The following is a 26852-nucleotide window of genomic DNA, read 5'->3' as shown; positions in this document are numbered from 1 at the left end:
CAGCCGTAGCTTCATGTGTTTTACCTTTTTAGACAGACAGGAAGATGTTAGCTGAAGTGTTCAGTCCAGGGAAACTTGGAAGTGCATGGAGAGCTGAGCTCCAGAAAGGAAGCACTTCTGTAGGATGCTCTGTGTGATTATCCCTCCTCTCTTTACAGCAGTGTAACATTTGGAAATTAGACTTAGAGAAAGGAAAAAAAGTTGTTCATGAATGAGTGCATTGCAGGAAGTGAAACACACTGTGGTCCTTAAGAGCAATTGAGATGGGGTGGGGATGTTTGGCTTCCTCGTCTTTCCCAGTCTGGTTCCCGAATCAGCTCTCTTCACACATGGTAGCAATACCCACTGCAGCCAAATGCATTAGCATCATTTGTCCACCAGACTGTGGGAATGACGAGGACTTTTATGGCCATAATTAATCCAACTGTAGAAAAGAAATGACTTGATTAGCCAAGCGCATATTAATGCTGCTGTTATTACTATTAAATTCTATATTAATAATAAGTTACAGGACTGCTCGGTTGGTCTCACACAATAGCAACCCTCACAATTCTCCCTTGCTAAGCTATGACCACCACAGGGAAAGGGCATTGTTCATATGGTTCAGAGCTAAGTCTACAGTTAATCCCCTTTCCTTGACACCTAGTGGGTGTCCAGCAACTGTTTGTGAACACTTACAAGAGAGCATCAGACAAGTTAGACCTAGATCTGACAAGGCAAATCAATTGTTCTTTTTTCAAATTCTTTAATAGAAGTGATTAGATCATCATAGACAGTGTGTTTGAGGCGCTGCTGTACTCTCTTATCTCAGAGTTATTCAGACATACCTGTAATGAGCAATTCTGTGTTCAGCCAGAGTTACCTTGATCTGCCAATGATCTCAGACTCACATTTAGCATTATGTTCTACAGTTTAATGTAAGACCGAAGGCACTCCCTAGGTCCGTGGAGATCACAGCTTATCACTCCAGGTTGGAGGGCTCAATTAAAGGGAAATAGCATCTGGATGGTGGACACTCCAGCCCCTTGAATTCCAGCAGGATCACTTTGAGATGTCCCATTCACTTCATCAAATGTCCCTGCAGAATCAAGCTTCTTCTACGCACACCAGCAACCTGATTGACTTTATAGTAACACTTCTCCTTTCTTATTTCTTTTATTTTTCCTGATGATTTGACTTGTTCAGTCTCTGTTTCTTGGGATCACCTCTTAAATAAGGTATATGGATCTATTGTCATAGGATGTACAAGATAGAATGCAAATAAGAAGTTCTTCTTTATGTCTGCGATTCTGGTCATCAGCTTAGCTACAGTACACAGTAGATCTATTCACTCACTGGATAAATACGGAGAACCTGCTGTGCACTGATTGACAGCATTCTAAAGGAGCTTACTCATGAAACCCACTGTGTATAGACGCAAACGATGCAATAATTCATGCATTTGCAAGGAGTGTCAATTGAAGTAAAAGTTTATCTCTTAGAGTGGTAAATGATGCAATATATTCACAAAGAAATGTGCTGTAAGGAGTGTGGGTGAGAAGAGGGGCTGAGTGCGCTCCGCAGATATGAAATCACAAGTGTAAACACTGTAAATGGCCTGTGATAGCATCATTCTTGCCATGCTACAAGCAGAGGAATGCCAGCCTGACTGGAATGCGAGTCCGGAAGAAGGGAAGAACAGAACTGGGGGGGGGGAGGGGCAGGGAAAGCAGGTCTTTGGAGGTAGTCAGTCGATTATGATAGAGGAGGAGATCTGTTTCCTTCATTCTACACAGTGTTTTATTACAGGGGTTTGGAGTCTGAAAGAATTGAATTTAGACAAAATAAGACTTTGGGCAAATAGTTTTATATTTTAAAACCATTACTTATACAATGGAAGTCATGAAAATGACCTCAATAATACAGATCTGTGGGACTTCTGGTAACAGAAGTAACACAAAACAAATTGGACTACCTTTGGCAGAAAAGGAAAAGTATTGGCTCACTTATCTGTAAATTCAAGGACAGATCAAGCTTCAGAGGCCTTTGTGTCCTAGGCTTCAAATGATGTCATCATGACTTGGTCTTTGCCCCAGGGGCTAGCTCAACTGAGAAGGTCTGGGCCACTTTATTTCTTTAATTATTTATTTTATGTGTATGGGTATTTTGCCTGCATACATGTCTGTACAGTATGTGTGTGTGGTGCTCCTGGAGACCAGGAAGATGGTGTCACATTCTCTGGAACTGAAGTTACTTACTGTTGCGAGCTGCCACGTGGGTTCTAGGAATATAATCCAGGCCTTCTAGAAGAATAGCTGGTGCTCCTAACTCCCAAGCCATACCTCCAGCCCTTGGGCTATTTATTGTTTTGTCTCTGAAATGGAATGTATGGCCTTTGAGCATTCATCAATGTCAGAATAATATAAGAAGCCTTAGCTCCACCTAAAGGGTATTAATGAAGAGTGTGGGAGAAACAATCGTCCAGTTGAACTACAACAGAGAGGAGGGTGCCACTGAAGAGGCAAGAACAGTGGGATCCAGTGGAGCGAGCATGCAAGTGAATCAGAAGTCCTTTCTTCACAATGCCTGGCTTGTAGGGGGTGTGCCCATGTGTGTGCCAGCCCAACACTGGTTCTTTTGGAAGGCTCATTTTCTACTGCTCTCCACAAAGCCACGTGAGTCTTATTTACTACTGAAAGGTCACAGCCCAGAAAGCAACATGGGTCTCCCATGAGAGATTGCTTTTAATGCCTGCTGCTGGGGTTGAGGGAATAAGATCTAGCATCCAACTACAGAAGTTAATTTCACAGAATTCTGTAAGCAGCTTCATGGCCAGCTTGCGCCAAGGACTGGCGACACAGCAGTGATCAAAACACAGTTCTTGCTGGAAGCATCTCATGGTCTGCCGGCCAATATGTAGCAGACAACATGAAGACTTTGGGGCCCTGATGTCTAACTTTACTTGACCATTCCTAGGCAAGATATTGAATCTTCCTGAAGGCCATTATCTACCTGTCAAAGCATGATAAACTAAATTCATTCAGTTGTATTCAATTTATTTCAGAATGGAGGAATTGGAGTATTAAATCTGGCAATCTGAGTGACGGTGTCACTTATCATTCATGCCATGAAAAGAGAAAAACACTTACTTTGGTTTTTTTTTCAAGTTCTTTCACAAAAGTACTTGTGTTTGCAAAATGACTAAGGAATTAGATACTTTATGAAGCAACAAAAAATGAGTTTGAATACTATGAGTTTTTTTCCATCAGCTAGATTAGTCAAATCTGCTAGGGGTCAGGTACAAGAAATAAGGAACCATCAACATATACAAACCATCCAGATATCACTTGCATTATATACACCATTATCTCAGTTTTCCCTGGCCTGATTCTCTGAGATCCGTGTGTTCATCTCTGTTGCAGATGAAGAAGCAGCTTCTTAGAGTGCAGTCATCCAATCCTGGATGAACTAAGTCGCTCATAAATGGTGAGCCTGGTTTGAAAACCAGGCTTCATTTGTCCGCCAACCCACTCTGTTTTCTTTACTCCATGCTGCTGTGGTAGTAAAGGTGAGGGTGACTATCACTTGTTCCTCTGATTAAAAACAACAACCATGTTTCAGAAGAAACCAACAAGGTGCTGCTGCTAGGTGTTAGGCCCTGAAGCCATTTTTCTGACTGATAAATTCTCAGAATGCAAGTCTGTCTGCCCAAGTAAAATAGGCAGGGAAGTGTGGGGAGGAAGGGAGAACCTTCTTTGCCATTTGGCATTGTGGCAGAGAGTATTTGCAGGGTACAAAGAAGCCAACCCTGGAGTGGCCAGAAGTTCCCCTGATATTTTCTGAAACATGGGGACCTTTCTCCCCACCTGGGCTCCCCTTCCATTTTGGAATTCTCTTCTGCTTTTCTACCAATCTGTTTTCAATTTGCTCTTGTGGCCAGCTTTGACTGTGACCTCAACCCAATCAGAAAGGAGAGGCTGAGGTGGGGAGAGGGAAAACAAGCAGAAGGGGGGTTGAGGGAGTGCTGAAAGGAGAGGGAGGGAGAGGATTGAGGCAGGGGGTGGGACCTTTAAGAAAATTGCCCTGTGCTTTGTTGGTTCATGCTGAAGCTGCAGCGGAATCGCTGTTAAACTTCTTTTGTGGAACATGCATGGTGTGAGTGGGTAAAGAAATGGGGGGGGGGGACTGGCCCCAGCCCACTCGGGTTGCAGCCCCAGAAGAGCTGTAATAGGGAACAGGCACATTCCTTTGCAGCAATTCCCAACTCCCTGTCTGTTTGCAAGGAAAGAAAAACAACAACCACCAAAAAAAGAAAAAAAAAGAATTAAGACCTGGACAGGGTTGGGTGAAGCAGCAGTCTGGGATCTGAAAATTCTCTACCACGATGGTGACATATGCCCAGGAGGTGAGGTCGAGGGTGTCCAGATAGGGTGGTCGAGTGGAAGGTGCACGAGGCTCATTTGGTTCTGGACTCTGGTCCCAGGGTATTTCCACGCAACTGTCTTCCAGAGAAAGGGTGCTGTAGTTTGGGGATTCCAACATGTTAAATAATAAAACTTTGAAGCCAGGTTAGGCAAAATGGCCCCGTGGGTAAAGATACACGTTACACAAGCCTGATGGTCTCAATTGGATCCCTGGAACCCACATAAAGGTAGAATACAGCATGACTCCAGTTGTTTTTCGTCTTCCGTGTGTGGGATACGACAATACCATACACACATACAGAGATTTTTGTTTCTAGTGACTTTGGCTTCAGCAGACACATGCATAATTCAATATAAACTAAATATCAAATAAAAATGAAAACTAAATAAAACGTATTGCTAGCGTGGTTGAAGGTTGGTGTGGATTTAGAGGAGGACATTGGGAACTCTCCCTCGGTGTTCAGACCCCACCCCGGCTTCTATTTGCTGTAGTTTGCAAACCACTGTTAGATAATTTACACTGGAGACCTTCTGTTTGTGGTGGGCTCCATAGCTCTCTCAGAAACTGCAGGTTTTAGGTTAACAGCAGGTGGCCTCCTACACCTGACATGGAACCTAACTCACAGTGAGTGCCCAGGAAACATGCAGTATTCTCGTCATAGGCAGACCACAAAGTGAAGAGGAAGGCATCCGGTGGCCCCATCAAAAGCTCCTACCTTCTGCGTATCTGCTTGAGGAAAGTGGCGTTATATACTAAACATGACTAGAACTGGAGCAAGGCTTTGCTCCAGTTCACCTGTCTGTGTACAGTGAGGGAAGTGTCGCTCTCTAGGCTTCATGTAGGAGTGGAGCAGCGTGGACACAGTAAGAATCTCTAAGAATCCTCTTCTCTACACTGTGGTGGTGGCAGCAACAAATAAAGCCAAACGATAATGGCAGCTATTATTGAGCTCTTCACAGGCATTCTGATGATTAATTTATGTGACACTTCGCATCTTCGCAATGCCACATTTTCTACTATTATATTTCTAAAGATAAAAAAGGAAACAGATGTCAGAGGTAAGGATAAAAAGCAGACAGTAAGCGGGGATGTACAAAGGTCTAGCCCTCTGTAGAGTAAATTCAGAACCTAGGATCTTACCTACTGCCTTACATTAACTCAGAAAACTGTAACAATGCCAGGTTCAGAGTATGGTGTGTGACAAAACCCAAGTACATGTGAATGAATTGCTGTGACCTGCATCGGTGCACAGAGAAGTCCCCCGAGTCTTTCCTAGGGCCCTGTCCACCAGGTACAGAAGGACGCTGAAGGGTCATTCATTCACCTGCCTCCACATGAGTTACATTGCAATGTGAAGTAGGAAGCCAAGAAAAGCAACGTTACAATTTACTTTATGGTTCTGTTCTTTTATTTAACAGCCCTTCCTGTTGTCAGATTACTAGCTCTAAAAGGTCAGGGATCATTTCTTTTATTGTTGCATTCCACAAGCCCCTAGCACTAAGAGGGTGCCATGAACTTAGCTGTAAATTGACCAGCTTTGAGAAAACTAGGTTTCGAACAGTATCCCCCTACAATCCTCTCCAGGAGGCAGCATAGTATAAAAGATGAGACTTCAGCCCTGGGTGATTAGAGGTTCAAGTCTTAGGCCCTTCTTTTGCAATTTTAACCACTACAGTAGAGTGATGACGTCGGGCTTGTTGTTTGCTAGAAGGATTAAGTACATACTAAAGCATAAGTTCCCTTCCTATTAAGTTTCTTCAGTCATTATTTGCACTTAATCTCCATGAAATCTGGACACTGTGTTTCTGTTGTGCCCTCTTTATGAGTTGCTCTATTTCAGGCCATGAGTTTTCCCTTAACTGAGGTTCACAATCCTCGGAGCTGCATAGGAGTCAGAACTGTGCTGACCGACCTAATATGCTTATAAGGCTTTGATCCATGGCCTGAACCATTCTGAGATTCATGGAAATATCTGGAAAGCTGTGTCCTTTCAAAAATAAATGCCAGCCATCTTTTGCCTTCCAGACAGTTAATTAGTATTAGTTACAAGCGTACTGAGTCCCTGCATGAAGAGCCAATTTCTTCAATGGATATCTGGAAGAAAATTGAAAAGCAGACAGACGTCGAACCAAGCTGTATGAAAACAAATAGAAGCAGCCAGACTGCAGTCTCGAGACTAAGTGAAACAATCCCTTCACTCCATCCATTTTCTTCCTTGTTTCTAATTTGTTGTCCCATATACTATTATGCTTGATATCTATTAGAATGGAAATGTTTGGTGACTTGTGATTTTGCTATCAAAAAGTCAATCTAAGAGGTTTACAGTAGAAATGCGGTGTCTAAGACTATACTAGATGAAAGCCCATTACCTCTCCATGTGAACAAGATTCTGCATCTGGGCATCCTTGTTTCTTTCTAGATTCTTAGCTTTCCTTTCTAGATCAGCTTTGGGCAGTCACGTTGTGAGACTTCATGGGTGTAGCTTCTGACATTACCGTAAAATAGTCTCACAACAAACTCCCTGATCATCTGTGCCTTAAAATATTTCCGCTAACTCTTCCTCAATGTTCCCTGAGCTATATGTTAAATTGTATTGTAGATGTGTCTAATAGGACTGGGCCCACAATTATGAATTTTCATTGGTTTTAGTTTTATTTAATGGTCTTTTGTAAAGAAGTTGCCTTGATGAGGGCGATATGCCATATTTTTCTGTAGGTATAAAGGTAACTATTTAGAGTCCAGTTAGGGATTATTCTGGCTTAGTTAAGTGGTGGCCCTGGGTAGTTGGCTAGGTTCCCAGTACCATTCTACTTATGAGCTGGACTTAATGCCATTAGAGAGCTGTTGGTTACTGCTAAGGTATACATGGTGTGCCACTATTACACTGAGGACTATTGTGCTGGTTATTGTTGTAGATCATCAGAGCTGGGTGGGACTATTAAAATATGGTTTATTAATTTTTAGTATTTTATACATATATGCAGTATATTTTGATTATAATCACTTCACTCCTCTTGTCCCGCTAACCTCTAAGAACCACCCTAGATAGATCTTCTCTCTTCTCTCAACTTCTACCCCACCTTATTTAGTTTGTGTTACCCATATACTCAGGGAAGATGATAACCTTCCAAAGACCATGCTTTTAAAGAAAATTGACTCACCCTATTCCAGAGGACTTCAACAATCAAATAGTCCTCAGTTATGGGGGCCCTGAGCCACCCCTATCTCAGCTGAGAGGTTGACTGGCTTTATCTCTCGGAGGCACTGTGCAGGCAGCCCCACGCCGCTGTGAGTTTACAAGTATGGCAATCCTGCCATGTGTAGGAGACACTATGTTGCTCCAATCATTCATGATTTCTGACTCTTACATCTTTCCCCCTACCTTCAGTGTGGTTGCTAAGCCTTGAAAGCAGTTACGGCACAGAGGTTGAATTTGTGGCTAAGTATTCTACTGGTATTTTCTGACTTTGGACAGTTGTCAGTTTGTAGATTAGCCACCATACACTGCACGAAGAACCTTCTTCAATAAGAGCTGAAGCATGTTCCAGTCTTTGAGTATAGAAATAAGAATTAAGAAGTACATTTGATGCTGTGTCCATTCAGTAAAGTAATAGTACCATGTCCATCCTTGGAACATCAGGTCTCCTGAACCTTGGGTTCTTGACCAAGTTAACAATATTAGGCATGTCTTTTCTTCTTAGAAGTGGGATTTAAATTTAACCAGAAAGCAATTGGTTTCCTCAATAATATTTGTACCACTATTGCACCCATGGACATGTATTGTCCAGTAACTGTCACTGTAGTTCACAACTTAGTAAGGTTGGTGGTAACCTTGCTCATCAAGCATCCTGTACAGCAGGCTCTGGTACTATGAAAGCTACACAGTAGGGGGGAAGCTTCATGGTCATTTATCAATTGGATTTTGGCTTGTGAGCAAAGAGTGTTTTGCCTGAAATAATAGTGTCTTTTCATAAAGTTCTGGTACTTGGTAAAGAGCCTTGACAATATCTTATGTTATTTTAGAGAATTTCTGACCAAAATCTTGAGGAGCTGTATCCTGTACCTGATAATAGGCTGTTTATTTTGTCAGCTATGGCTTCTGGAAAGAATATTATCTCCTTTCTATGAATATGTGTAAAGGAGCAGTGGGCGGGGGGCTCACAGTACTTCATACTGTATGGTATAAAACACCTCCTCACACGCTAGTCCTACTTCAAATTTATCCAACTTTAAAATTAGAAAGGAGCTAAGAGACTGTTTAGGTTTATTTACTTTATTTTTAGTAATTTGTATTGATTTTTATTTATATAAAAACTGTATATTTATAGCAGATATTTTTAAAATTAGAGATAAGCAAAACTAAGAAAGGTATCCATGATTTCCTTCATAAACACTGCCATGCATATGCTGTATGTCTATTCCTCCTATATTAAATTCATGTATGTGAGGGAAATTTTTACAAAACAATATTTTATATTGTTTGTCATGTTTCTAGCTTGAAATTTGTCATCAGTGCCCTTTTATATATCTTCATATCTTTCCAGAGGTTATTTTTAAAGTCTATATGTATCGTTCCATTTGGCTACAATTGCCAAATTGACAGTCATTTCTATATTACTAAATATTTAGTTAGCTCTAAATCTGTGCTAAGTTTAAATAGTATGACACTAACTGTCTGTTCATATTGTTGTACATCTATGTTATTTTTCAAGAATTACTGTAGTTCTTTCACCTTACAGAGATGAAAACTAAGGTGCAGAAATGAATGCAATTCAACTCCTGTCAGAGCTAATCTAGATTATTAGATTATAAAAGTTTAATTGCTCTTTTCAATCTTTACTACCTAGTTTCTCTTTCTAATTAGCTTCAATTGTTTCCTTAAACCCAATGGTAGAATTCTGCACTAAAACCATCAGGCCCTGGGCTTTTTTTGGTTGGGAGGCATTTAATGACAGCTTCTATTTCTTTGTAAGTTATAGGTTTATTTAAATTGTTCACCAGGTCTTGATTTACTTTTGGTATGTGGTACCTATTCAGAAAATTGTCCATTTCTTTTACATTTTCCGCATTTGTGGAGTGCAGGTTTTGTAGTATGACCTAATAATTCTCTGGATTTCACTGTTTATTGTTATGTCCTCCTTCTCCTTTCTGATTTTATTATTTGGATGATTTCTCTCTGCCTTTTGGTTAGTTTGGATAAGGGTTTGTTTATCTTGTTGATTTTCTTAAAGAACCAACTTTCTGTTTCATTGATTCTTTATATTGATTTTTGTTTGTTTGTTTGTTTATTTCTATTTTATTGATTTTGGCTCTCAATTTGATTATTTCCTGTTGTCTGCTCCTCCTGGGTGAGTCTGCTACTTTTTGTTCTAGAGCTTTCAGGTGTGCTCTTAAGTCACTAGTGTGAGATTTCTTCACTTATTTTTATGAAGGCACTTAGTGTTATGAATTTTCCTTTTAGCAGTGCTTTCATAGTGTCCCGTAGGTTTGAGTACATCATGCCTTCATTTTTGTGAAATTCTAGAAAGTCTTTCATTTCTTTCTTTATTTCTTCCTAGATCCAGGGGTGTAGTAATAGCTGCAGGTTGCGTTCCTGCCGCCCCAGCTCCTGGCTAGCTTATGCCCTGAAATAACAACACACAAATTGTATTCTTTTAAACACTGCTTGGCCCATTAACTCTAGCAGGCTAATTCTCCTATCCTGATCATCCCATCTCTAATAATCTGTGTAGCATCAGTCTTACCAGGAAAGATTCTAGCTTATGTCCATCCTGGGTCTGAGCTTCATGTGTCTGCCCGGGAGAGGGGAGCATGGCCTCTGAGCTCACTTCCTCTTCCTCCCAGCATTCTGTTCTGTTTACTCCACCCACCTATGTTCTAACCTATCAGGGCAAGCAGTTTCTTTATTTAATTAACCAATGACCTTCCTCCATCACAGGGGTGATTTAATTTAGCACTGTTCAATTTCTATGAATTTGTAGGTTTTCTGCAATTAGTGTTGTTGTTGAACTCTAACTTTAAACCATGGTTATCTGGTAAGATACAGGGGGTTATTCCAATTTCTTTTTGTATGTTGAGGTTTGCTTTATCTCTAAGAATGTGGTCAATTTTAGAGAACGTGCCCTGGGATGCTTAGAAGAAGGTACGCCCTTAGGGGTTAGGGTGAAATATTCTATAGATGTCTATTAAGTCCATTTGAGTCATAGAATATGTTAGTTTTATCATTTCTCTGTTAAGTTTCTGTCTGGTTGACTTGTCAGTTGTGGAAAGTAGGGTATTGAAGTCTGTTACTATTAGTGTGTGGGTTTGATGTGCAATTTAAACTTTAGTAATTTTTTTTTACATGTATGGATGCTCTTGTATTTGGGGCATAAATCTTCAGGATTGAGATTTCATCTTGATGAATTTTTCCTGTGATGAGTATGAAGTGTCCTTCATTTCTTCTGATTGATTTTAATTTGAAGTCTATTTTGTTAGGTATTATGAAAGCTACACCTGCTTATTTCTTGGGTCCATTTGACTGGAAATTTTTTTTCTCATCCCTTTACTCTGAGGTAATTTCTGTCTTTGAGGTTGAGGTGTGTTCGTTAGATGCAGCAGAAGGTTGGATCCTGCTTTCATATCCACTCTGTTTGTCTGCGTTTTTTTACAGGTGAATTGAGTTCATTAATATTAAGAGATATTAATGACCAACGATTTTCAATTCCTGTTATTTTTTGGTGGTAATATGTGTGTTTCCCCTTCTTTGGGGTTTGCTGGTATGAGGTTGTCTGTTGCCTGTCTTTTTGTGGGTACAGTTAGCTTCTTTGGGTTGCAATTTTCCTTCTAGTACTTTCTGTAAGATTGGGTTTGTGACTAGGTATTATTTAAATTTGGTTTTGTCATGGAATGTCTTATTTTCTTCATCAATGGTGATTGAAAGCTTTGCTGGGTGTAGTAGTCTGGGCTTGAATCCATGGTCTCTTATTGTCTGCAGTACATCTAGTCAAGACTTCCTGGCTTTCATGGTTTCCATTGAGAAGTTGAGTGTCGTTCTGATATGTCTGTTTTTATATTTTATTTGGCCTTTTTTTCCTTTGCAGCTCTAAAATTCTTTCTTCTGTATGTTTTATGTTTTGATTATTATATGACAAGGGGACTTTTTTTGGTTCAATCTATTTGGTGTTCTGAAAGTTTCTTGTATCTTCATAGGCATATCCTTCTTTAGGAAGGGAAAATTTTCTTCTCTGATTTTGTTGAATATATTTTTTGTTCCGTTTAATTGGAATACTTTCCCTTCTTCTATCTCCATTATTCTTAGGTTTGGTTTTTCTATGATGTTCCAGATTTCTTGGATGTTTTATGTTAAGAATCTTTTGGATTTATTATTTTCTCTGAAAATGAATCTGTTTCCTCTATAGTATCTTCAAAATTTGAGATTTTCTCTTCCATCTCTTGTATTCTGTTGGTTATGCTTACATTGGAAGTTCCTGTTCATTTACACAGATTTTCCATTTCTAGAATTCCCTCAGTTTGTGTTTTCTTTATTGGCTCTATTTCAATTTTCAAGTCTTGAACTATTACCTTCACCTGTTTGATTGATTTTTTTTCTTGGTTTCCTTGAGTTTTGTTAAAAGATTTGTTGATCTCTTCAAATGTTTTTTGTTTTTTTTTTCTCCCACCCCCCATTTCTTTTAGGGAATTTTTCATCTCCTAATTAAGGGTCTCTATTATCTTCATAATGTTATAGTTAATATCATTTTCTTCTGCTTCTTCTGGGTTAAGATGGTCAGATCTTCTGTTGTGTGACCACTGGGTTCTGGTGTTGCCATGTTGCTTTATAGGGTATAGAATAAATTTTTACACTGGTGCCCACCCATCTCTTTCTTCAACTGGTGCCAACAGTGTCTTTGCCTCTTGGCCCAACCCTTGCAATTGCTGTCTGGGTCTTTAGGAGCTGCTCTGTCTACTCCGTGCAGGGCTATCGGTTTCTAAGGGGATCACTGAGGTCTCTCTTGGTCCACTCTTTCTGTTTGCTCTCTGCAGTTGCAGTCTGAGCTTCAGAGTTCCTCTGAGGTCACAGGGTATGGGTGAGTTTGGGGGTAGAGTGGGACTTGTAGCTTACAGTGTTAGATCGATGGTGGGTGGTGTTAGAGCAGCCTACCTGAGGGAAGCATGCACGCTGGCTGGCTAGTAAAGCCTAGACAGAATGGACAGACATCCAGGGTTTTGTCCCTGTACCGAGGACCTAGACATTGGGGTGCCCAGCTGACTGACTGATCACTCACCTCTTGGTCCACTGTGGGCAGCTGAAGCCTGTGGTTCAGAGTTCCTCTGAGGTGGCAGCAAATGGGTGGGTTTGAGGGCAGAGGGGGCCTTGTATTTACAGGATCCCATCAGTGGGGTGGTGTTGGAACAACCTACCTGCAGTAAGCTTGCCTGCTGGTTGGATCCATGCTTTTGATTTTTTCCCAGAAACAGGTTTTCCATATCTTACTAAGTTCAGTATTAGCATTCTTATTTCACAGGTAGTAAACCTCAGGCATAAGTTTGAACAGTCATCATGTCCCTGGCATAGTGGCTAGCAGCTATAATCCCTACAAATGTGTGACAGACTGAAGAAAGTGAATCACAATTTTGAAGCCAGGCTTGGGCACATGGCAATAAGTCATCTTTTAAAAAATCATACAGAGACTAAAGCACTGTAAATGCAAATTTGTGACATTTTCATATCTTCCCTTTTCCCTGGTAATATTTTTTTTTATCAAGGCATGCACTAGAGATCTCATCTTTTTTTATCTCCTTCCAGGAGAATTCCTGAGTTTTGCTGATGATTTACTCTCTGGCCTGGGCACCTCTTGTGTAGCAGCTGGTCGAAGCCATGGAGAGATCCCTGAAGTCAGTATCTACTCAGTGATCTTCAAGTGCCTGGAGCCAGATGGTCTTTACAAGTAAGTAGTGATGGGTTTGTGGGGAGTATGAAGCAGTGAGCATGGGTTTAAGTCTGGGAGGGATAACAGGAATAATTCTTTTCAGAGCAGCCCAATGTTTCTTGGCTTGTCTGTATGTGGCCTTGGAAGTCAAAGGTTTAGAAGTTTCTGTTTAGAATGTAGACCACAGTGAGAGATGGAAGGTGAGTACTACAGGGCCCACAGAGGCCAGGTATAAAGTCTAGTATAGTATTCCTACTGATGAATAATCTGCAGCCAAGAAAGGGATAGCAGTTTACTCTGGGTTAAAGAACAGTTTATTAAGGAGAGCTGGCATGGCAATCCCTGCCTATTGCTTTCTTCTGTTTGTTTCATAGTATTTCTAATATATGTGTGTGTGTTTGTGTGTGTAAGCATATATTAAGATATACTGATATATATATATATATATAACATATGTATATTCTTTGATATATGTGTGTGTCTATTTTTATGCCCGCGTTTATATAAATATATACATATATACATACATACTAGAATTTTCTGGACTCATTGTATCAAAACCCCTAGAAGTCACTGTCAAATTCATTTGATAATGTCAGAGAAAACAGGAGGCTTGTTTTTTTTTTTTGTTTCAAACCTAAATGAGTATATGGAAGTAGCCATCATAAATAACAATGAAGATTTCTAGAGATTATCTCATCATTTTCCTAATGGCAAAATCACAGTTTGCCTCCTTTATTACCCTAGAAATCTGTAATTGGTGAGATGTTAACTGTTTTAACAGTTATTCAAAAATTCTTTTATTTGCATTATTTATTTTTCATTCCTTCATTTTATTCATTACTCGACCATTCATCTACTCTCCATACATTTTTCCTTCTGTCTCTTCTTCTACTCATCTATCCAAATAATGTATTCATCTGTTTATATATTCTCACATAGAGTTTTCATTTCACTCCCACATTCTCTAAGCATTTTTTGTCTTCTTACTGCACTCAGGTATTCTTAGATATGTAAGTGTAGCTGATACAAAAGACCCTATCCTCAGATAACTTAAAACATGACAGCAATATGAAAGGATACATAAAAATGGGTGTAGTATATTTAGTTGTATAACTTTACCTAAGTTGCTCTACAAATATACCAATAGACCAAACTCAAGAATATAACTGTGAGCTGAGAATTAGACCTTTATCTCTAACCCTACAATCTCATAGTTGTTATGATTCAAAGTTTGTTTTCAATCATGTGAGATCAGTGAATGCTATAAAAAACAAATTCTGCAGTGCACAGAGATAGCTGGACAAGTCGACCAGAGAAGGATGGTGTACTCTGTGCCTTAAGGAATAGCCATTGTTTTGATGGTGAACACAAGGACTAGAAGCAGGCTTTGAGAGCACGACTTTCCGGCCTCAGAATCAGTATGCACTGGATGTCTGGGCTGCAGTCACTGCACCTGTGCAATGCAGCAAGCATGCAGCTAAAGCAAAAGCTGTAAGATCTTCTGACACTAAAAACTATGACACTATTGAGAAAGTGAAAGTTTTAGAACGGTTCCTGATTCCTAGGTTCTGACCTATGTCCCTCTTTAAGGGCATACACTAGAGACAGAGCGATCTCAGTTCAAATTCATGCCTTTCTCTATATTAGTTTTCATTCTCTGAGCCTCAAGTTCTTTTTCTATGAGAATGTGTGTGTCTCCCTGAGACTTTCCCCTTTCTTTCTGTCTGTCACTTCATCTATCTACCTATTCACCTGACTATTCATCCTCCTAGGCCCCCTGGTCTGAACCCCTAGTTAGAGTTTAACAAGTATCAACTGTTACCTCTGTTGCTGCCTAATTATGGCCATTATAAATTTCCTCAGTGCCTCATCTATCCTCCGATTGATGGGTCAGATGAGTAAGCAGATAAGGAACAGGTCAGAAACTTACCTGGTGGCTCTCATCCATTCAGTTAGAAGGAGTAGCCCTGTCTTTGGGTGGCACTGTAGCAATGTGGTGTTAGCTTAGCTAATGTCTACAAAAAGCAATAAGATATGTTTATACATGCCCCTAAAGCAATTGATGGTGAGAGCAGATGAATGGGCTACTATCCTTTAAATATGGTGAATATCTCCCCTCACTTTTTCTTTCTGCAATGGCCTGGTACCATCTCAGCTTCCCAGCTCTTGGGGTAGGGTCTCCTTCCTTCCTCTGCTTTGGAAATGGGTTTGTAATGAGTTCATCTTCCCTATCTTTGGACACCACTTTGTTTTATTTATTTTCTTTTTAAATAGATTTTGATAATGGCCCTGGGATCTGAGCTGCTTTGACAGGGAGCCAAGGTGTTGCTTGGAACGGTCTCCCATCCCACTGGCGGCTCTCCTCCCGTGAAGTCTGACCGACTGGGTTTTAAGTTTTAAAATAGCCTCCATGTCTGTTCTTGGTGTTTCTCATTTTCTGCTTGTTCATTCCTCAACAAAATTTCTTTTCTTCCTTCTGAGCCAAGAAATACTGTATGTGGTAAAAGAAAGAGTACAGGTTTTGGGGACAGACTAGCCAGAGTGTGATTACGGATTCAGCCCCTGTGTGCTCAGAAAGTTTCACTGTTCTAAGTGACAAATTCTTCCTCTAGAAAAAAAAGTTGGTAGTCCCTCCTGCCTTATGATGTTCTAGAGCAGAGAACTTTATTAAGAATAATAAAACCACTCTGAGATTCCATCTTACACCTATAAGAATGGCCAAGATCAAAAACACTGGAAACAACTTATGCTGGAGAGGATGTGGGGTAAAGAAAACACCCCTGCATTACTGGTGGGAGTGGAAATTGGTACAGCCCCTTTGAATATCAGTTTTGTGATTTCTCAAAAAATTAGTAAACAACCTTCCTCAAGACCCAACAATACCACTTTTGGATATATACCCAAAGGATGCTCGAGCATACCATAAGGACCTGTGCTCAGTTATGTTCATAGCAGCATTATTTGTCATAGCCAGAACATGGAAACAACCTAAATGCCCCTCAACTGAAGAATGGATAAGGAAAATGTGGTCCATTTACAAAATGGAATACTACACAGCAGAAAACAATACTGACATCTTAAAATTTGCAGGCAAATGAATGGAGCTAGAAAACATCATTTTGAGTAAGATAACTCAGACCCAGAAAGGCAATTATCATATGTACTCACTTATTAGTGGTTTTTAGACATAAAGCAAAGAAAACCAGCCTACAACTTATAATCCCAGAGGACCTAGACAACAATGATGACCCTAAGAGAAACATACATGGATCTAATCAACATGGGAAGTAGAAAAAGACAAGATCTCCTGAGTAAATTGGGAGCATGGGGACCATGGGAGAGGGTTGAAGGGGAGGGGAGAAGAAGGGAGAAGAGTTGAGCAAAATATATAGCTCAATAAAATCAATAAAAAATAGAAAATAAAAATATAAATAAGACTTGCTTCTGCAAAATAAAAATAAAACCTTCTATAAGCACAGTTTGCCTGAATGCCTGATGCATAGGAGCCAAGCAGGAAGGGTTAACACTTTCCTCCCGTTCATCTTGATCTCTGATTCAATCCCTCACTATCAGGGTCCTTTCCTTTCAAGGACTACCCTGGGTGAGCTGGTTTCAATGAAGCAAGGTTGGGTCCTTAGAGCCCTGAAAGGTGTCCTCTGGGTTGCTAGAGAAGAGAAAGGGATAGAGTCAGAGGAGGGAAGATTCACCTGGCGGGAAGGAAGACGACACTTAAGTGCCCACGGACGAGAACTGGGCTCCTGCCCTGCTTCCTCCACTTTTGCTGGACCCACACTGCATATGCCCTGCCTGCTCTGAAGGTGCAGCAACTTTAAAATGAAGGTGAGTAGAGTCACTGCAGCTTGACAGTTTGGGGTATCATAGTTTCGCCATGGAATCTATTCTCAATCCCTGCCCCAGGACTCCTGTTTTTCCCAATTACCTGTGTCTGTCACTTTCCTTTTTGCTGCTTACAGTGCCTCTCCATTCTCTTATTGGTACCTCTTTATCTTTTTTTTTCCGTTTATTTATTTATTAAAGATTTCTGTCTCTTCCCTGTCACCTCCTCCCATTTCCCTTCCCCTCCCCCAATCAAGTTCCCCTCCCTTGTCAGCCCATAGAGCTATCAGGGTTCCCTGCCCAGTGGGAAGTCCAAGGACCACCCACCTCCATCCAGGTCTAGTAAGGTGAGCATCCAAACTGCCTAGGCTCCCACAAAGCCAATACGTGCAGTAGGATCAACAACCCACTGCCATTGTTCTTGAGTTCTCAGTAGTCCTCATTGTCCGCTAAATTCAGCGAGTCCGGTTTTATCCCAGGTTTTTTCAGACCCAGGCCAGCTGGCCTTGGTGAGTTCCCGATAGGACATCCCCATTGTCTCATTGTGTGGGTGCACCCCTCGCGGTCCTGAGTTCCATGCTCGTGTTCTCTCTCCTTCTGCTCCTGATTTGGACCTTGAGATTTCTGTCTGGTGCTCCAAATTGGGTCTCTGTCTCCTTTCATCTCCTAATGAAGGTTAATATTCAGGAGGATGCCTATATGTTTTTCTTTGGGTTCTCCTTATTTAGCTTCTCTAGGATCACTAATTATAGGCTCAATGTCCTTTGTTTATGGCTAGAAACCAAATATGAGTGAGTACATCCCATGTTCCTCCAGGATAGTGTTTTCTATTTCCATCCATTTGTATGCAAAATTCAAGAAGTCCTTTGTAGTAATAAGGGCAGCGGGGCTGCATCCCCAACACCCCAGCTACTGGCTCGGCTAGCTTATGCCCCGAAATAATTACACGGACACTGTATTCTTTTAATCACTGCTTGGCTCATTTCTATCTAGCCTCTTCTAGGCTAACTCTCGCACCTGGACTAGCCCATTTCTAATATTCTGTATAGCACATCTAGGTGCGCTTACCAGGAAGATTCTAGCCTATGTCCATCCTGGGTCGGAGCTTCATCGCGTGTGTCTGCCTGGGAGCGGGGCATGGCATCTCTCTTCTGAGGCGTCTGCTCCCGAGAGAAGAGCTGTGGAGGGAGTCTGAGCTCACTTCCTCTTCCTCTCGGCGTTTTGTTCTATTTACTCCTCCCACCTATCTTTTAACCAATGAAATGAGCCAAGGCAGTTCCTTTATTAGCCAATGACCTTCCTCCATCAGTCCTTGTTTTTTTACTGCTGAGTAGTACTCTAATATGTATACATTCCATGCTTTCTTCATCCATTCTTCCATTGAAGGGCATCTAGGTTGTTTCCAGGTTCTGACTATTACAAACAATGCTGCTATGAACATAGTAGAGCATATACTTTTGTTGTATGGTAAGGCCTCTCTTGGGTATATTCCCAAGAGTGGTATTGCTGGGTCCAGGGGTAGGTTGATCCCGAATTTCCTGAGAAACTGCCACACTGCTTTCCAAAGTGTTGCACAAGTTTGCATTCCCACCAGCAATGGATGAGTGTACCCCTTGGTACCTCTTTATCTTATAAATTTTCTCTGGTTATTTTCCATATGGATTCCCAACTATGTCTGTCATTTGCCTTCCTATTTTTTATTCTCCTAAGGTTTTATTTATCTGAGTGCATCTCGGTCTCTCTACTCTATTTCTCGTTTGAATTTTCAGCTCTGCTCCCTCATCCAAACTCCCTTTCTTTGCCCTACCTTGGAAGACAAACTGCTTTTGCGGCCCCTCCACCCGTGCGATTTTACACAGTGCTTCAGGGTGAGACCAATTGGAGAAGTGAAGGTCAAGACTGATTTTCTGTCCTAAGCTCACCCTCGTGAAACAAACAGAAATGTCTGCAGCCCTACCCCATTGAAATTGAATTTCCTTGTTTGTTCCATTTATTTTGCTTTGAAAGAACACAAACAAGAGAAGAAAATGGAGAGAGTCCCCCAAAGGCCCAACAATGGGGTCAGCTTCTGATCCCCTGGCTTATTGGAGTGCAGAGTGGTCTTGGGTGGGAGTGTCCACTCGGGCCTATGACTGAAGCCAAGCGAGGCATCTGTGGTCCCTGTCCTTACCTGGCTAGGGGCCTAGACAGTCTTCTTGCAACTGCTTTCCAATTTCCTATTACTCAAGGTAATTAGCCTCCGTCTTGTCTTGGCTGCTTTGCCTCCCCCACTAATGGCTGGCTGCCATGGGGTCCTCAGTGAACATGCCAGGAGCAGCCAAGCTTGAATCCTAGGATTGGGGGGGCTCATTCCCACACATTCAGAGGCTTGCCTCAGGCCCACCTTCACCTCTCTGGCTTCTGTTCTATGAAAGGAATGCCAAAGGAGCCTGGGTACAGCATTCAAGTGCCAGCATCCATGGTGGGAACAGAGTCTCAGGGGAAAGACTTTGTAGGGGTGGGTGGGGCTGGATGAGTAGAATAAAAACTAAAGCCCTGGAGGAAGAAGGGGATTGCATAAAACAAGGTTCTGAGGTCAGAAGGCAGACAGCCATTCTCGCTGCTCAATACCACCTTGGGCCAATTCCTCCTCCTCCTCCTTCTCCTCGGAATGAAATTCTGCCTACATAGAGAAAAGCTAAACTCAGTGGTCCAGAGGCTCATGTACTTGGTAGATGTTAAGAATCCAAAGCAAAATTCAGATTCTCACAATGTTACACCTTTACTTTCTGGACAAGCTAATGGCAACACTCTTCCATGAAGAAGTCGCTGTGCCCAGCACTTGGGAGGCAGAGACAGGCGGATCTCTGCGAGTTTGAGACCAGCCTGGTCTACAAGAGCTAGTTCCAGGACAGGTTACAAAACCATAGAGAAACCCTGTCTCGAAAAAGCAAAAAAAAAGAAGTCACTGTGCCAGGAACCAGGCAAAGCATGCATGTGATCACATGTAATTCTCACCATAGTCCAATGACATGGATGCTGTGTTCTTATCTTTGCCCATATTGCACATGTAGAAACTGGGGTTTATGACGTAATGATTTTACATGAAGTCATATAACAAAAAGGACTAGAGCTGAGTCCACATCCCAGCTGATACCAATGCACCTACTATGTTCTACTTATGCTCTTGCCTACACATGTGGGTGGAATTGTAAGAAGAACCAGAGGGGGGCTTTGTGATAGCAAGCAACACTGGTTACAATGGAAGGAATACCAGACTTAAGTACCAGGATACTTAGATCACAACCTTTGTAAGTTTGTATCAGGCCTCATCTTTCCCATCTATATAATAGAGACAGTTAACCTCCTCTATAAACTAGGAAATAACAAACTGTACTTACAGAGGCTGTTCTAAATATCACATGAGATATTAGGTGAAATGATAGTTTGATATTTCCTTCAATTGTGGGCATGTGTGAAGAGTTATCAAAGAAAAGCAATATAAAAGACAAAGGAGCTTGTGAACACACATACCCAGTAATATCACACACACACACACACACACACACACACACACACACACGATTGGACCTTTTGAATAGACACAGATAGGTTTTCTCTTGATTGAAAACCTTTGATTTAACCTTACACAAGCTTCTCGACTCTCTCTGTCTCATGTGTGAGGTAGAATCCTGCAGGATCTACCTCACAGGTGAACCAACGCATGAAAAGGGCACAAAGCACCACCTCACTCATTCTTAAAGCTTGACAAAAAGCAGGAAGAGTAACCACTGCTTTACTATTTGTGGTGCCATATTTTACCTAAAAAACAAAGCCTTCTGTGGTCTCTGTTAGCAGCGTGATGCTCAACAAGTTCCAGTGGCTGTGCTCATCCCTGACGCTGGCCACTTCCCTCAACACTTTCCAGAAACACCTAGTTCTTTGAGGTATTTTCAGCCAATGCCCACTGTCTCTGTTTCTCCCTTGATTCTCTCCACAGTGGTTCCTCACTGTCCTTCCAGTTCTCCCATGTCGCTATCATAGATCCACTTGCCTCATGCAGTTACTAGAGCCATGATGACTTAGTGCGTTTGTTTCTCATCTGTCCTGTCACAGTGGAAGTTTATAAGAGCAAAATCTATGCCTTCCATGCCATGGCCATTCTCTATCTATGATGGATGTCAGATAAAAATCCAATGAATATTCGTCAGTATTACGCTAGGATGGGGTCATTTCAGGTTCCCTATCCTCAGCTGCCCAAGGAACTAACTGGGGACCTCAGCTTGGGCACCTGGGAGCCCCTCTAGGGTCAATTCTCCTGCCCACCCTAAAGTGGGTCCCTTAACTAAGAATTGTGGTTCCGTGCTCCCCTATCCAACCTTCCTTTATCCCGATCGTCCTGTTTCCCCAAGTCCCCCCTCCTTCCCTTCTACCTTTTCTCTCCCCATCTCCCCTTACCCCCTTCCCACCCCACCCCCAAGATCCCACTTTTCTCCCCGGCAATTTTGTCTACTTCCCTTATCCAAGAGGATAACGATATGTTTTTCCTTGGGTTCACCTTCTTACTTAGCTTCTTTAGGTTCGCCAATTGTAGATTCCGTGACCCCTATTTATGGCTAGAAACCAATTATGAGTGAGTACATCCCATGTTCTTCTTTTTGGGTCTGGGATACCTCACTCAGGATAGTGTTTTCTATTTCCATCCATTTGCATGCAAAATTCGAGAAGTCATTGTTTTTTACCGCAGCGTAGTACTCTAGTGTGTATATATTCCATACTTTCTTCATCCATTCTTCCATTGAAGGGCATCTAGGTTGTTTCCAGGTTCTGGCTATTACAAATAATACTGCTATGAACATAGTTGAACAAATGCTTTTGACATGTGATAGAGCATCTCTTGGGTAAATTCCCAAGAGTGATATTGCTGGGTCCAGGGGTAGGTTGATCCCGAATTTCCTGAGAAACCGAAACACTGACTTCCACAGTGGTTGCACAAGATTGCATTCCCACCAGCAATGGATGAGTGTACCCCTTCCTCCACAGCCTCTCCAGCAAAGGCTTGCATATCATCCTAGAACTTTCATCTGGCGATGGATGGAGATAGAGACAGAGACCCACACTGGAGCACTGGACTGAGCTCCCAAGGTCCCAATGAGGAGCAGAAGGAGGGAGAACATGAGCAAAGAAGTCGGGACCACGAGGGGTGCACCCACCCACTGAGACAGTGGAGCTGATCTACTGGGAGCTCACCAAGGCTAGCTGGACTATTACCAAAAAAAGCATGGGATAAAACTGAACTCTCTGATCATGACGAACAATGAGGGCTGATGAGACGCCAAGGACAATGGCACGCAGTTTTGATCCTATGCAATCTGCTGGCTTGGTGGGAGCCTAGCCAGTTTGGATGTTCACCTTCCTAGATATGGACGGAGGGGGGAGGACCTAGGACTTACCCCAGGGCAGGGAACCCTGACTGCTCTTTGGACTGGAGAGGGAGGGGGAGAGGAGTGGGGGGAAGGGGAGAGGGGTGGGAGGAGGGGGAGAAGAGTGGGAGGAGGGGGAGAAGAGTGGGAGGAGGGGGAGGGAAAGGGGAGGCTTAGAGAAGGTGGAAATTTGTTTTTTTTTCTTTATTCTTCTTTTATCAATAAAAAAAATCTTCAAAAAAATGGACGGAAGAATAAATGGACAGATGAATAAATTAAAAAAAAATCCAATGAATATTGGTTGAATATTGAATAAATTTCTAATTTAGTGCAGAAATCTAGCTAGCACCCACTTTTGTTCAGTCACTCACAACTCTCTACTCCCTCCCGTACTAGTCAAGCAATTCCCATTATGTACTAGGTGATGATTCTGCTGCTATTACTCCCATACCTTCTGTCTCTGTGTCTCCCATCCTCATCCTCTCTCTTTTCTTTCTCCTTTAAAACCCCTATTTGAATCATTACTTTAGAGATTTTTTTTTTATCCAGGTAGAGTAATTAAGGCACAGAGGGACTTGGAAACTTGACCACAGTCACAAGGAGAGTAAATGGAGAAGCCAAGATATACACTAGGCCACCACCAGTCCTGTGCCTGGGCTCAAAATTACTCTTACTAGATTATGATAAGAATTTGACACAGGTCAGGGCATGAAAGGGGGATCTTTTATACAAAGATCCTCGCACAGATAGGATGAGAACAATATATAAAACTAATGTTTAGTTTTTCCATTGAATCCGACACAACCTACTCCAGAACTTCTAGCTTTGTTTTGCCCTGTAGTCTCACAGCTCCATAAAAACAGTAAAGCCTGAGGGTCTGCAGTGTGCAGTCTGCCCAGAAATAGAGTCCCAATGCCATTTTAGGTGCTTTTACCCACAGCTTTCAAGTGATGAACTGTTCCCTAGTCTCTAGACTCCCATGTCTCTGTGAAGAAGCTCTGGCAGCTAGCCAAACACTCTGGAGTCATCGAGCCTTGGTCAGAGTGTGTGGCCCATCTACCACCCTCAGGCTACCATTCATTCCTGGGTACTGTCTAGGAAGCCCATCCCAAAAGCAGTCAGGACACTACCATGGGTGCTACAATTCTGTGTTAGGCGACATTCCAACCTTTTAAAACTTACATTCCTATCCTACCCTCTTCCTTTCCTCTCCTCTTGCCAAGGCTCAGCACAGAATTTACTGGAAACAGAATGAAAGTCATCAGAGTCTTCTAGGGCTAGCTTTCAAAAGAGCTCGCCCAGTTGATGAGAGGCCAGCGACCCAAGGGTCACCCTGTCTCTTGTCCTAAGTGACTATCAGACCTTGGCCAAGTGATTTATGGTTAAGATGTCTGGGCTTATCCATTTGTAGAGACTTGAAAAGATCACCTCCAAAGATATTTTCAAAATTGAGAACATGTATGTCTCTATAGATTGGAAGAAATGGAGAGATACAACAAGACCCTAGTCGGCATTAGTCCATACAAAAGACTTCATTCAGGGTAGAGCTACAACTCTCCTCCTTTCCTTTGGCTTCTGAACCAAGTCCCAGACATGACCCAGACAACATCTGAGGGACTTCCAGCTCCTAGGAGAGAGGAGATGTGCAGGAAAGAAGTCTTCCTGGCTGGTCATGCTCAGTGTCTGAACCAACATGAGAAGAAACTGCTGCCCCAATGGCTCAAGGACATAAAAGGCAAAGAAAACAGAAGGGGCTGGATGTGGTTCCTGCCCTGTTCTTTTCTGACTTTTTCTTTAGCACTGCAAACTTTTCTACTATTTTTAACTTCTCTTTCACCTTTCCATCCTTCATTCTTTTCCTTCAGGGCTTCCATTCTTTCTTTCCTTTCCTTCTTCCCTCTGTCCCCACCCACAGCCTCCCATTCTTAATCTCATCTTTGCTTTCACTTCTGTCCTTTTCTTTCTTTCTTCTGTTTGTTCTTTTCTGCCCTCTCCCTCACTTTCCTTTTCCTTCAAGTCAAGGGTGCCACCTCCCACCCTGTGTCACTCTACCTACCTGCCTGTTTTTGACTTCCTCATGAATCTCTCTTTTCCTTGCTGTCTCCTTGTCTGCATCTTTGTTCTTTCTGTTTTGCTCTTTTTGCTTATCGTGTCTCAGTGTCTGCCTTGTACAATCTCAGGACCATTCTGATCATTAACTTTATTTTCTTCCTCTCACGTCACACCACTGCCTATACACCAGAATCAGTCTCTTATGAGCCACCACCTTAAACAGTCAGCTGAGCATGGCCAAGCATACCTGATGTCACCAGGGGCCAGAGGCTCTGGTGTCTCCCCAGTTGGGAGGTGTGTGAACTCTCCTTGGCCATGGTGCCCAGCGTTATTGGTAAGACAATGAGGGTGAGTGAGGCAGCTTATGGGCATAATTCTCCTCAACATCAGGTCATACTGACCTCTCCAGAATGCACATTTGGGGCCCCAGAGAGGAGAGCTGTCTTCAAGCCAGAAGCAAACACAGCCCTGTATCCCTAGCCAAGAGAGACTCACAGAGGAAAAATAATGCTGTTCTTCAGCCGACAGACAGCGAGGCTCCTAAAGCCTGCTGGGAACTCTAAGGCAGGCTGTTTCTTTCCTCAACCTGTGTCAAAATTTCATCCAGGAATGGGACACCAGCCAGGATTCCAGAACGACAGGGCACAGACGGCTCATAGGACCTTGTAGAGAATGGAAGGGGGTAGGTTACTGGCTTTAAACTACAAAGATACTCCTTGAGTGACAAGCAGAGGAGCTGGGCTTTCTCTGGAAGGTACTGGGGGAACTGGGGAATCATCAAATCCTTTTGAGGAGGTACAGAATGGGTTTCAACCTGTGCTTTTAGGTCATGAGTCCAACTACACTGTAGAGAATAGGCTGGGTGGGACTGAGAGTCAGATAAACTATCAGATGTAGGGAGAAAGTGAATGTCTGGGCCTTATAGTTTGGGACTCAGTGTAAAAAATGTGCTGGGCCAATATGGAGCCTCATGGCTTAATTCATTTTCAAAATACCTAGAAACAGCTCCTTCTTTACTTCACAAATAAGTGCAGTGTGAAAAGCTGTAGGGAAGGTTGCATTTGCTGTCCATTCACAAGGTGCCTCAAACTAAGGTAAGCACATTTGTGATAACTTATTAGGGCAGTTAGAAGAAACTAACAGCGATTGAGGCGATATCTGGTAGAATTCAGAGTATGAAAATTAGACAAGAGGAGACACTGTGGTGCAGAAGAGAATACAGCTGAATCATGAAGGGCCAGGGTGGAAGAGGTCGTGTTACACAGAAGACAAGGACCTCACTACCAGTACAGCACCTTCATGCAAGGCATGAGGGAGCTCCACGGTAAAGAGGCTCTGTGGTCTGAACTCCATGGCTGGAGGGAAGAGGTGACATCCAGCAAACTTACAACTGGTCACACAAACAGTGTATTTGTAGGTCACCACTCAAGGAAGTTAAGGTCACTTTCTGTGTGTACAGATGAAAAGATCAAGATCCTAAAAGACCTGTATTTTCCATAGGCAGACAGAGCCAGGATTAACACATAGACTCTAGACCCATGGCTCTTTACAGGATGCTGGTACTACCACTGTCTATGTTAGCATCACCTTTAGGGACAAGCTCAGAGATAGCTCAGCATGGGAACAGACTTCTTCCCTGTAGGATGACAATCCTCTCCTAGGGTAGTTCTTAGGAACAGGGACAAAGATCCTTGTCTATCCAAAGTGCACATTCCTCACCAGTACCACAAGCAGGTGGGTGGCAAAGTCCTCTCCTGCCTTGACTGAGACTCCAGGGAAGAACCCAAGTTAAAGGCCAGGTCTTCTAACCTTTTCTTTTTCCTCTTATCTTGGCTACAGGCATAGGCCCTGTACAGAGGCGTCCCTTTCCCCCAGTTACCTCACTTCCATCTGTGATGGAGGAGGCATTGAGCAGACTTATGGTGTGAAGATGTTAGCATACTGTAGGGGATCAGCAGTAATGATGTGTAGAGAGGCAGAGGCGAGACAAAATCCAGACTTCTGAGTCTTTCTGCTGTGTTCTCTTTTCTCCTAAGGACAGACCCTTCCATTGGAACAATAACAGCAATCCATGTTGATATTTGAAGTACAGAATAACAGTGCCTGGAAGTACAGATATCACCCACCCAAACGTCCCCACGGCATACCCTACCCCACTCAAAATCAGAGTGAATTGGATTGGGACTCTTGAGTCTACCTTAATCCACATATTACTTTCCTATCCTATATACACGCATCCATG

At 42.3% G+C, this 26852-nt stretch overlaps 1 protein-coding gene across 5 annotated transcripts in view; it reads left to right on the top strand.

Moving 5' to 3' along the window:
• Positions 1 to 26852, top strand: part of Astn2 (astrotactin 2) — a 997088-nt gene that overhangs the window by 931059 nt on the left and 39177 nt on the right. For all 5 annotated transcript variants that reach the window (XM_075947014.1, XM_075947013.1, XM_075947012.1 and 2 more), the window contains one exon: positions 13193 to 13334. In XM_075947014.1, the coding sequence (XP_075803129.1) occupies positions 13193 to 13334 (142 nt within the window). The remainder of the gene's footprint in view (positions 1 to 13192; positions 13335 to 26852) is intronic.

This window comes from Microtus pennsylvanicus, chromosome 13 (assembly GCF_037038515.1).
Source record: "Microtus pennsylvanicus isolate mMicPen1 chromosome 13, mMicPen1.hap1, whole genome shotgun sequence".
Classification (NCBI taxonomy): Eukaryota; Metazoa; Chordata; class Mammalia; order Rodentia; family Cricetidae; genus Microtus; species Microtus pennsylvanicus.
The sequence above is the reverse complement of the archived record's forward strand: the minus strand, read 5'-3'. Positions and strand labels throughout refer to the sequence as shown.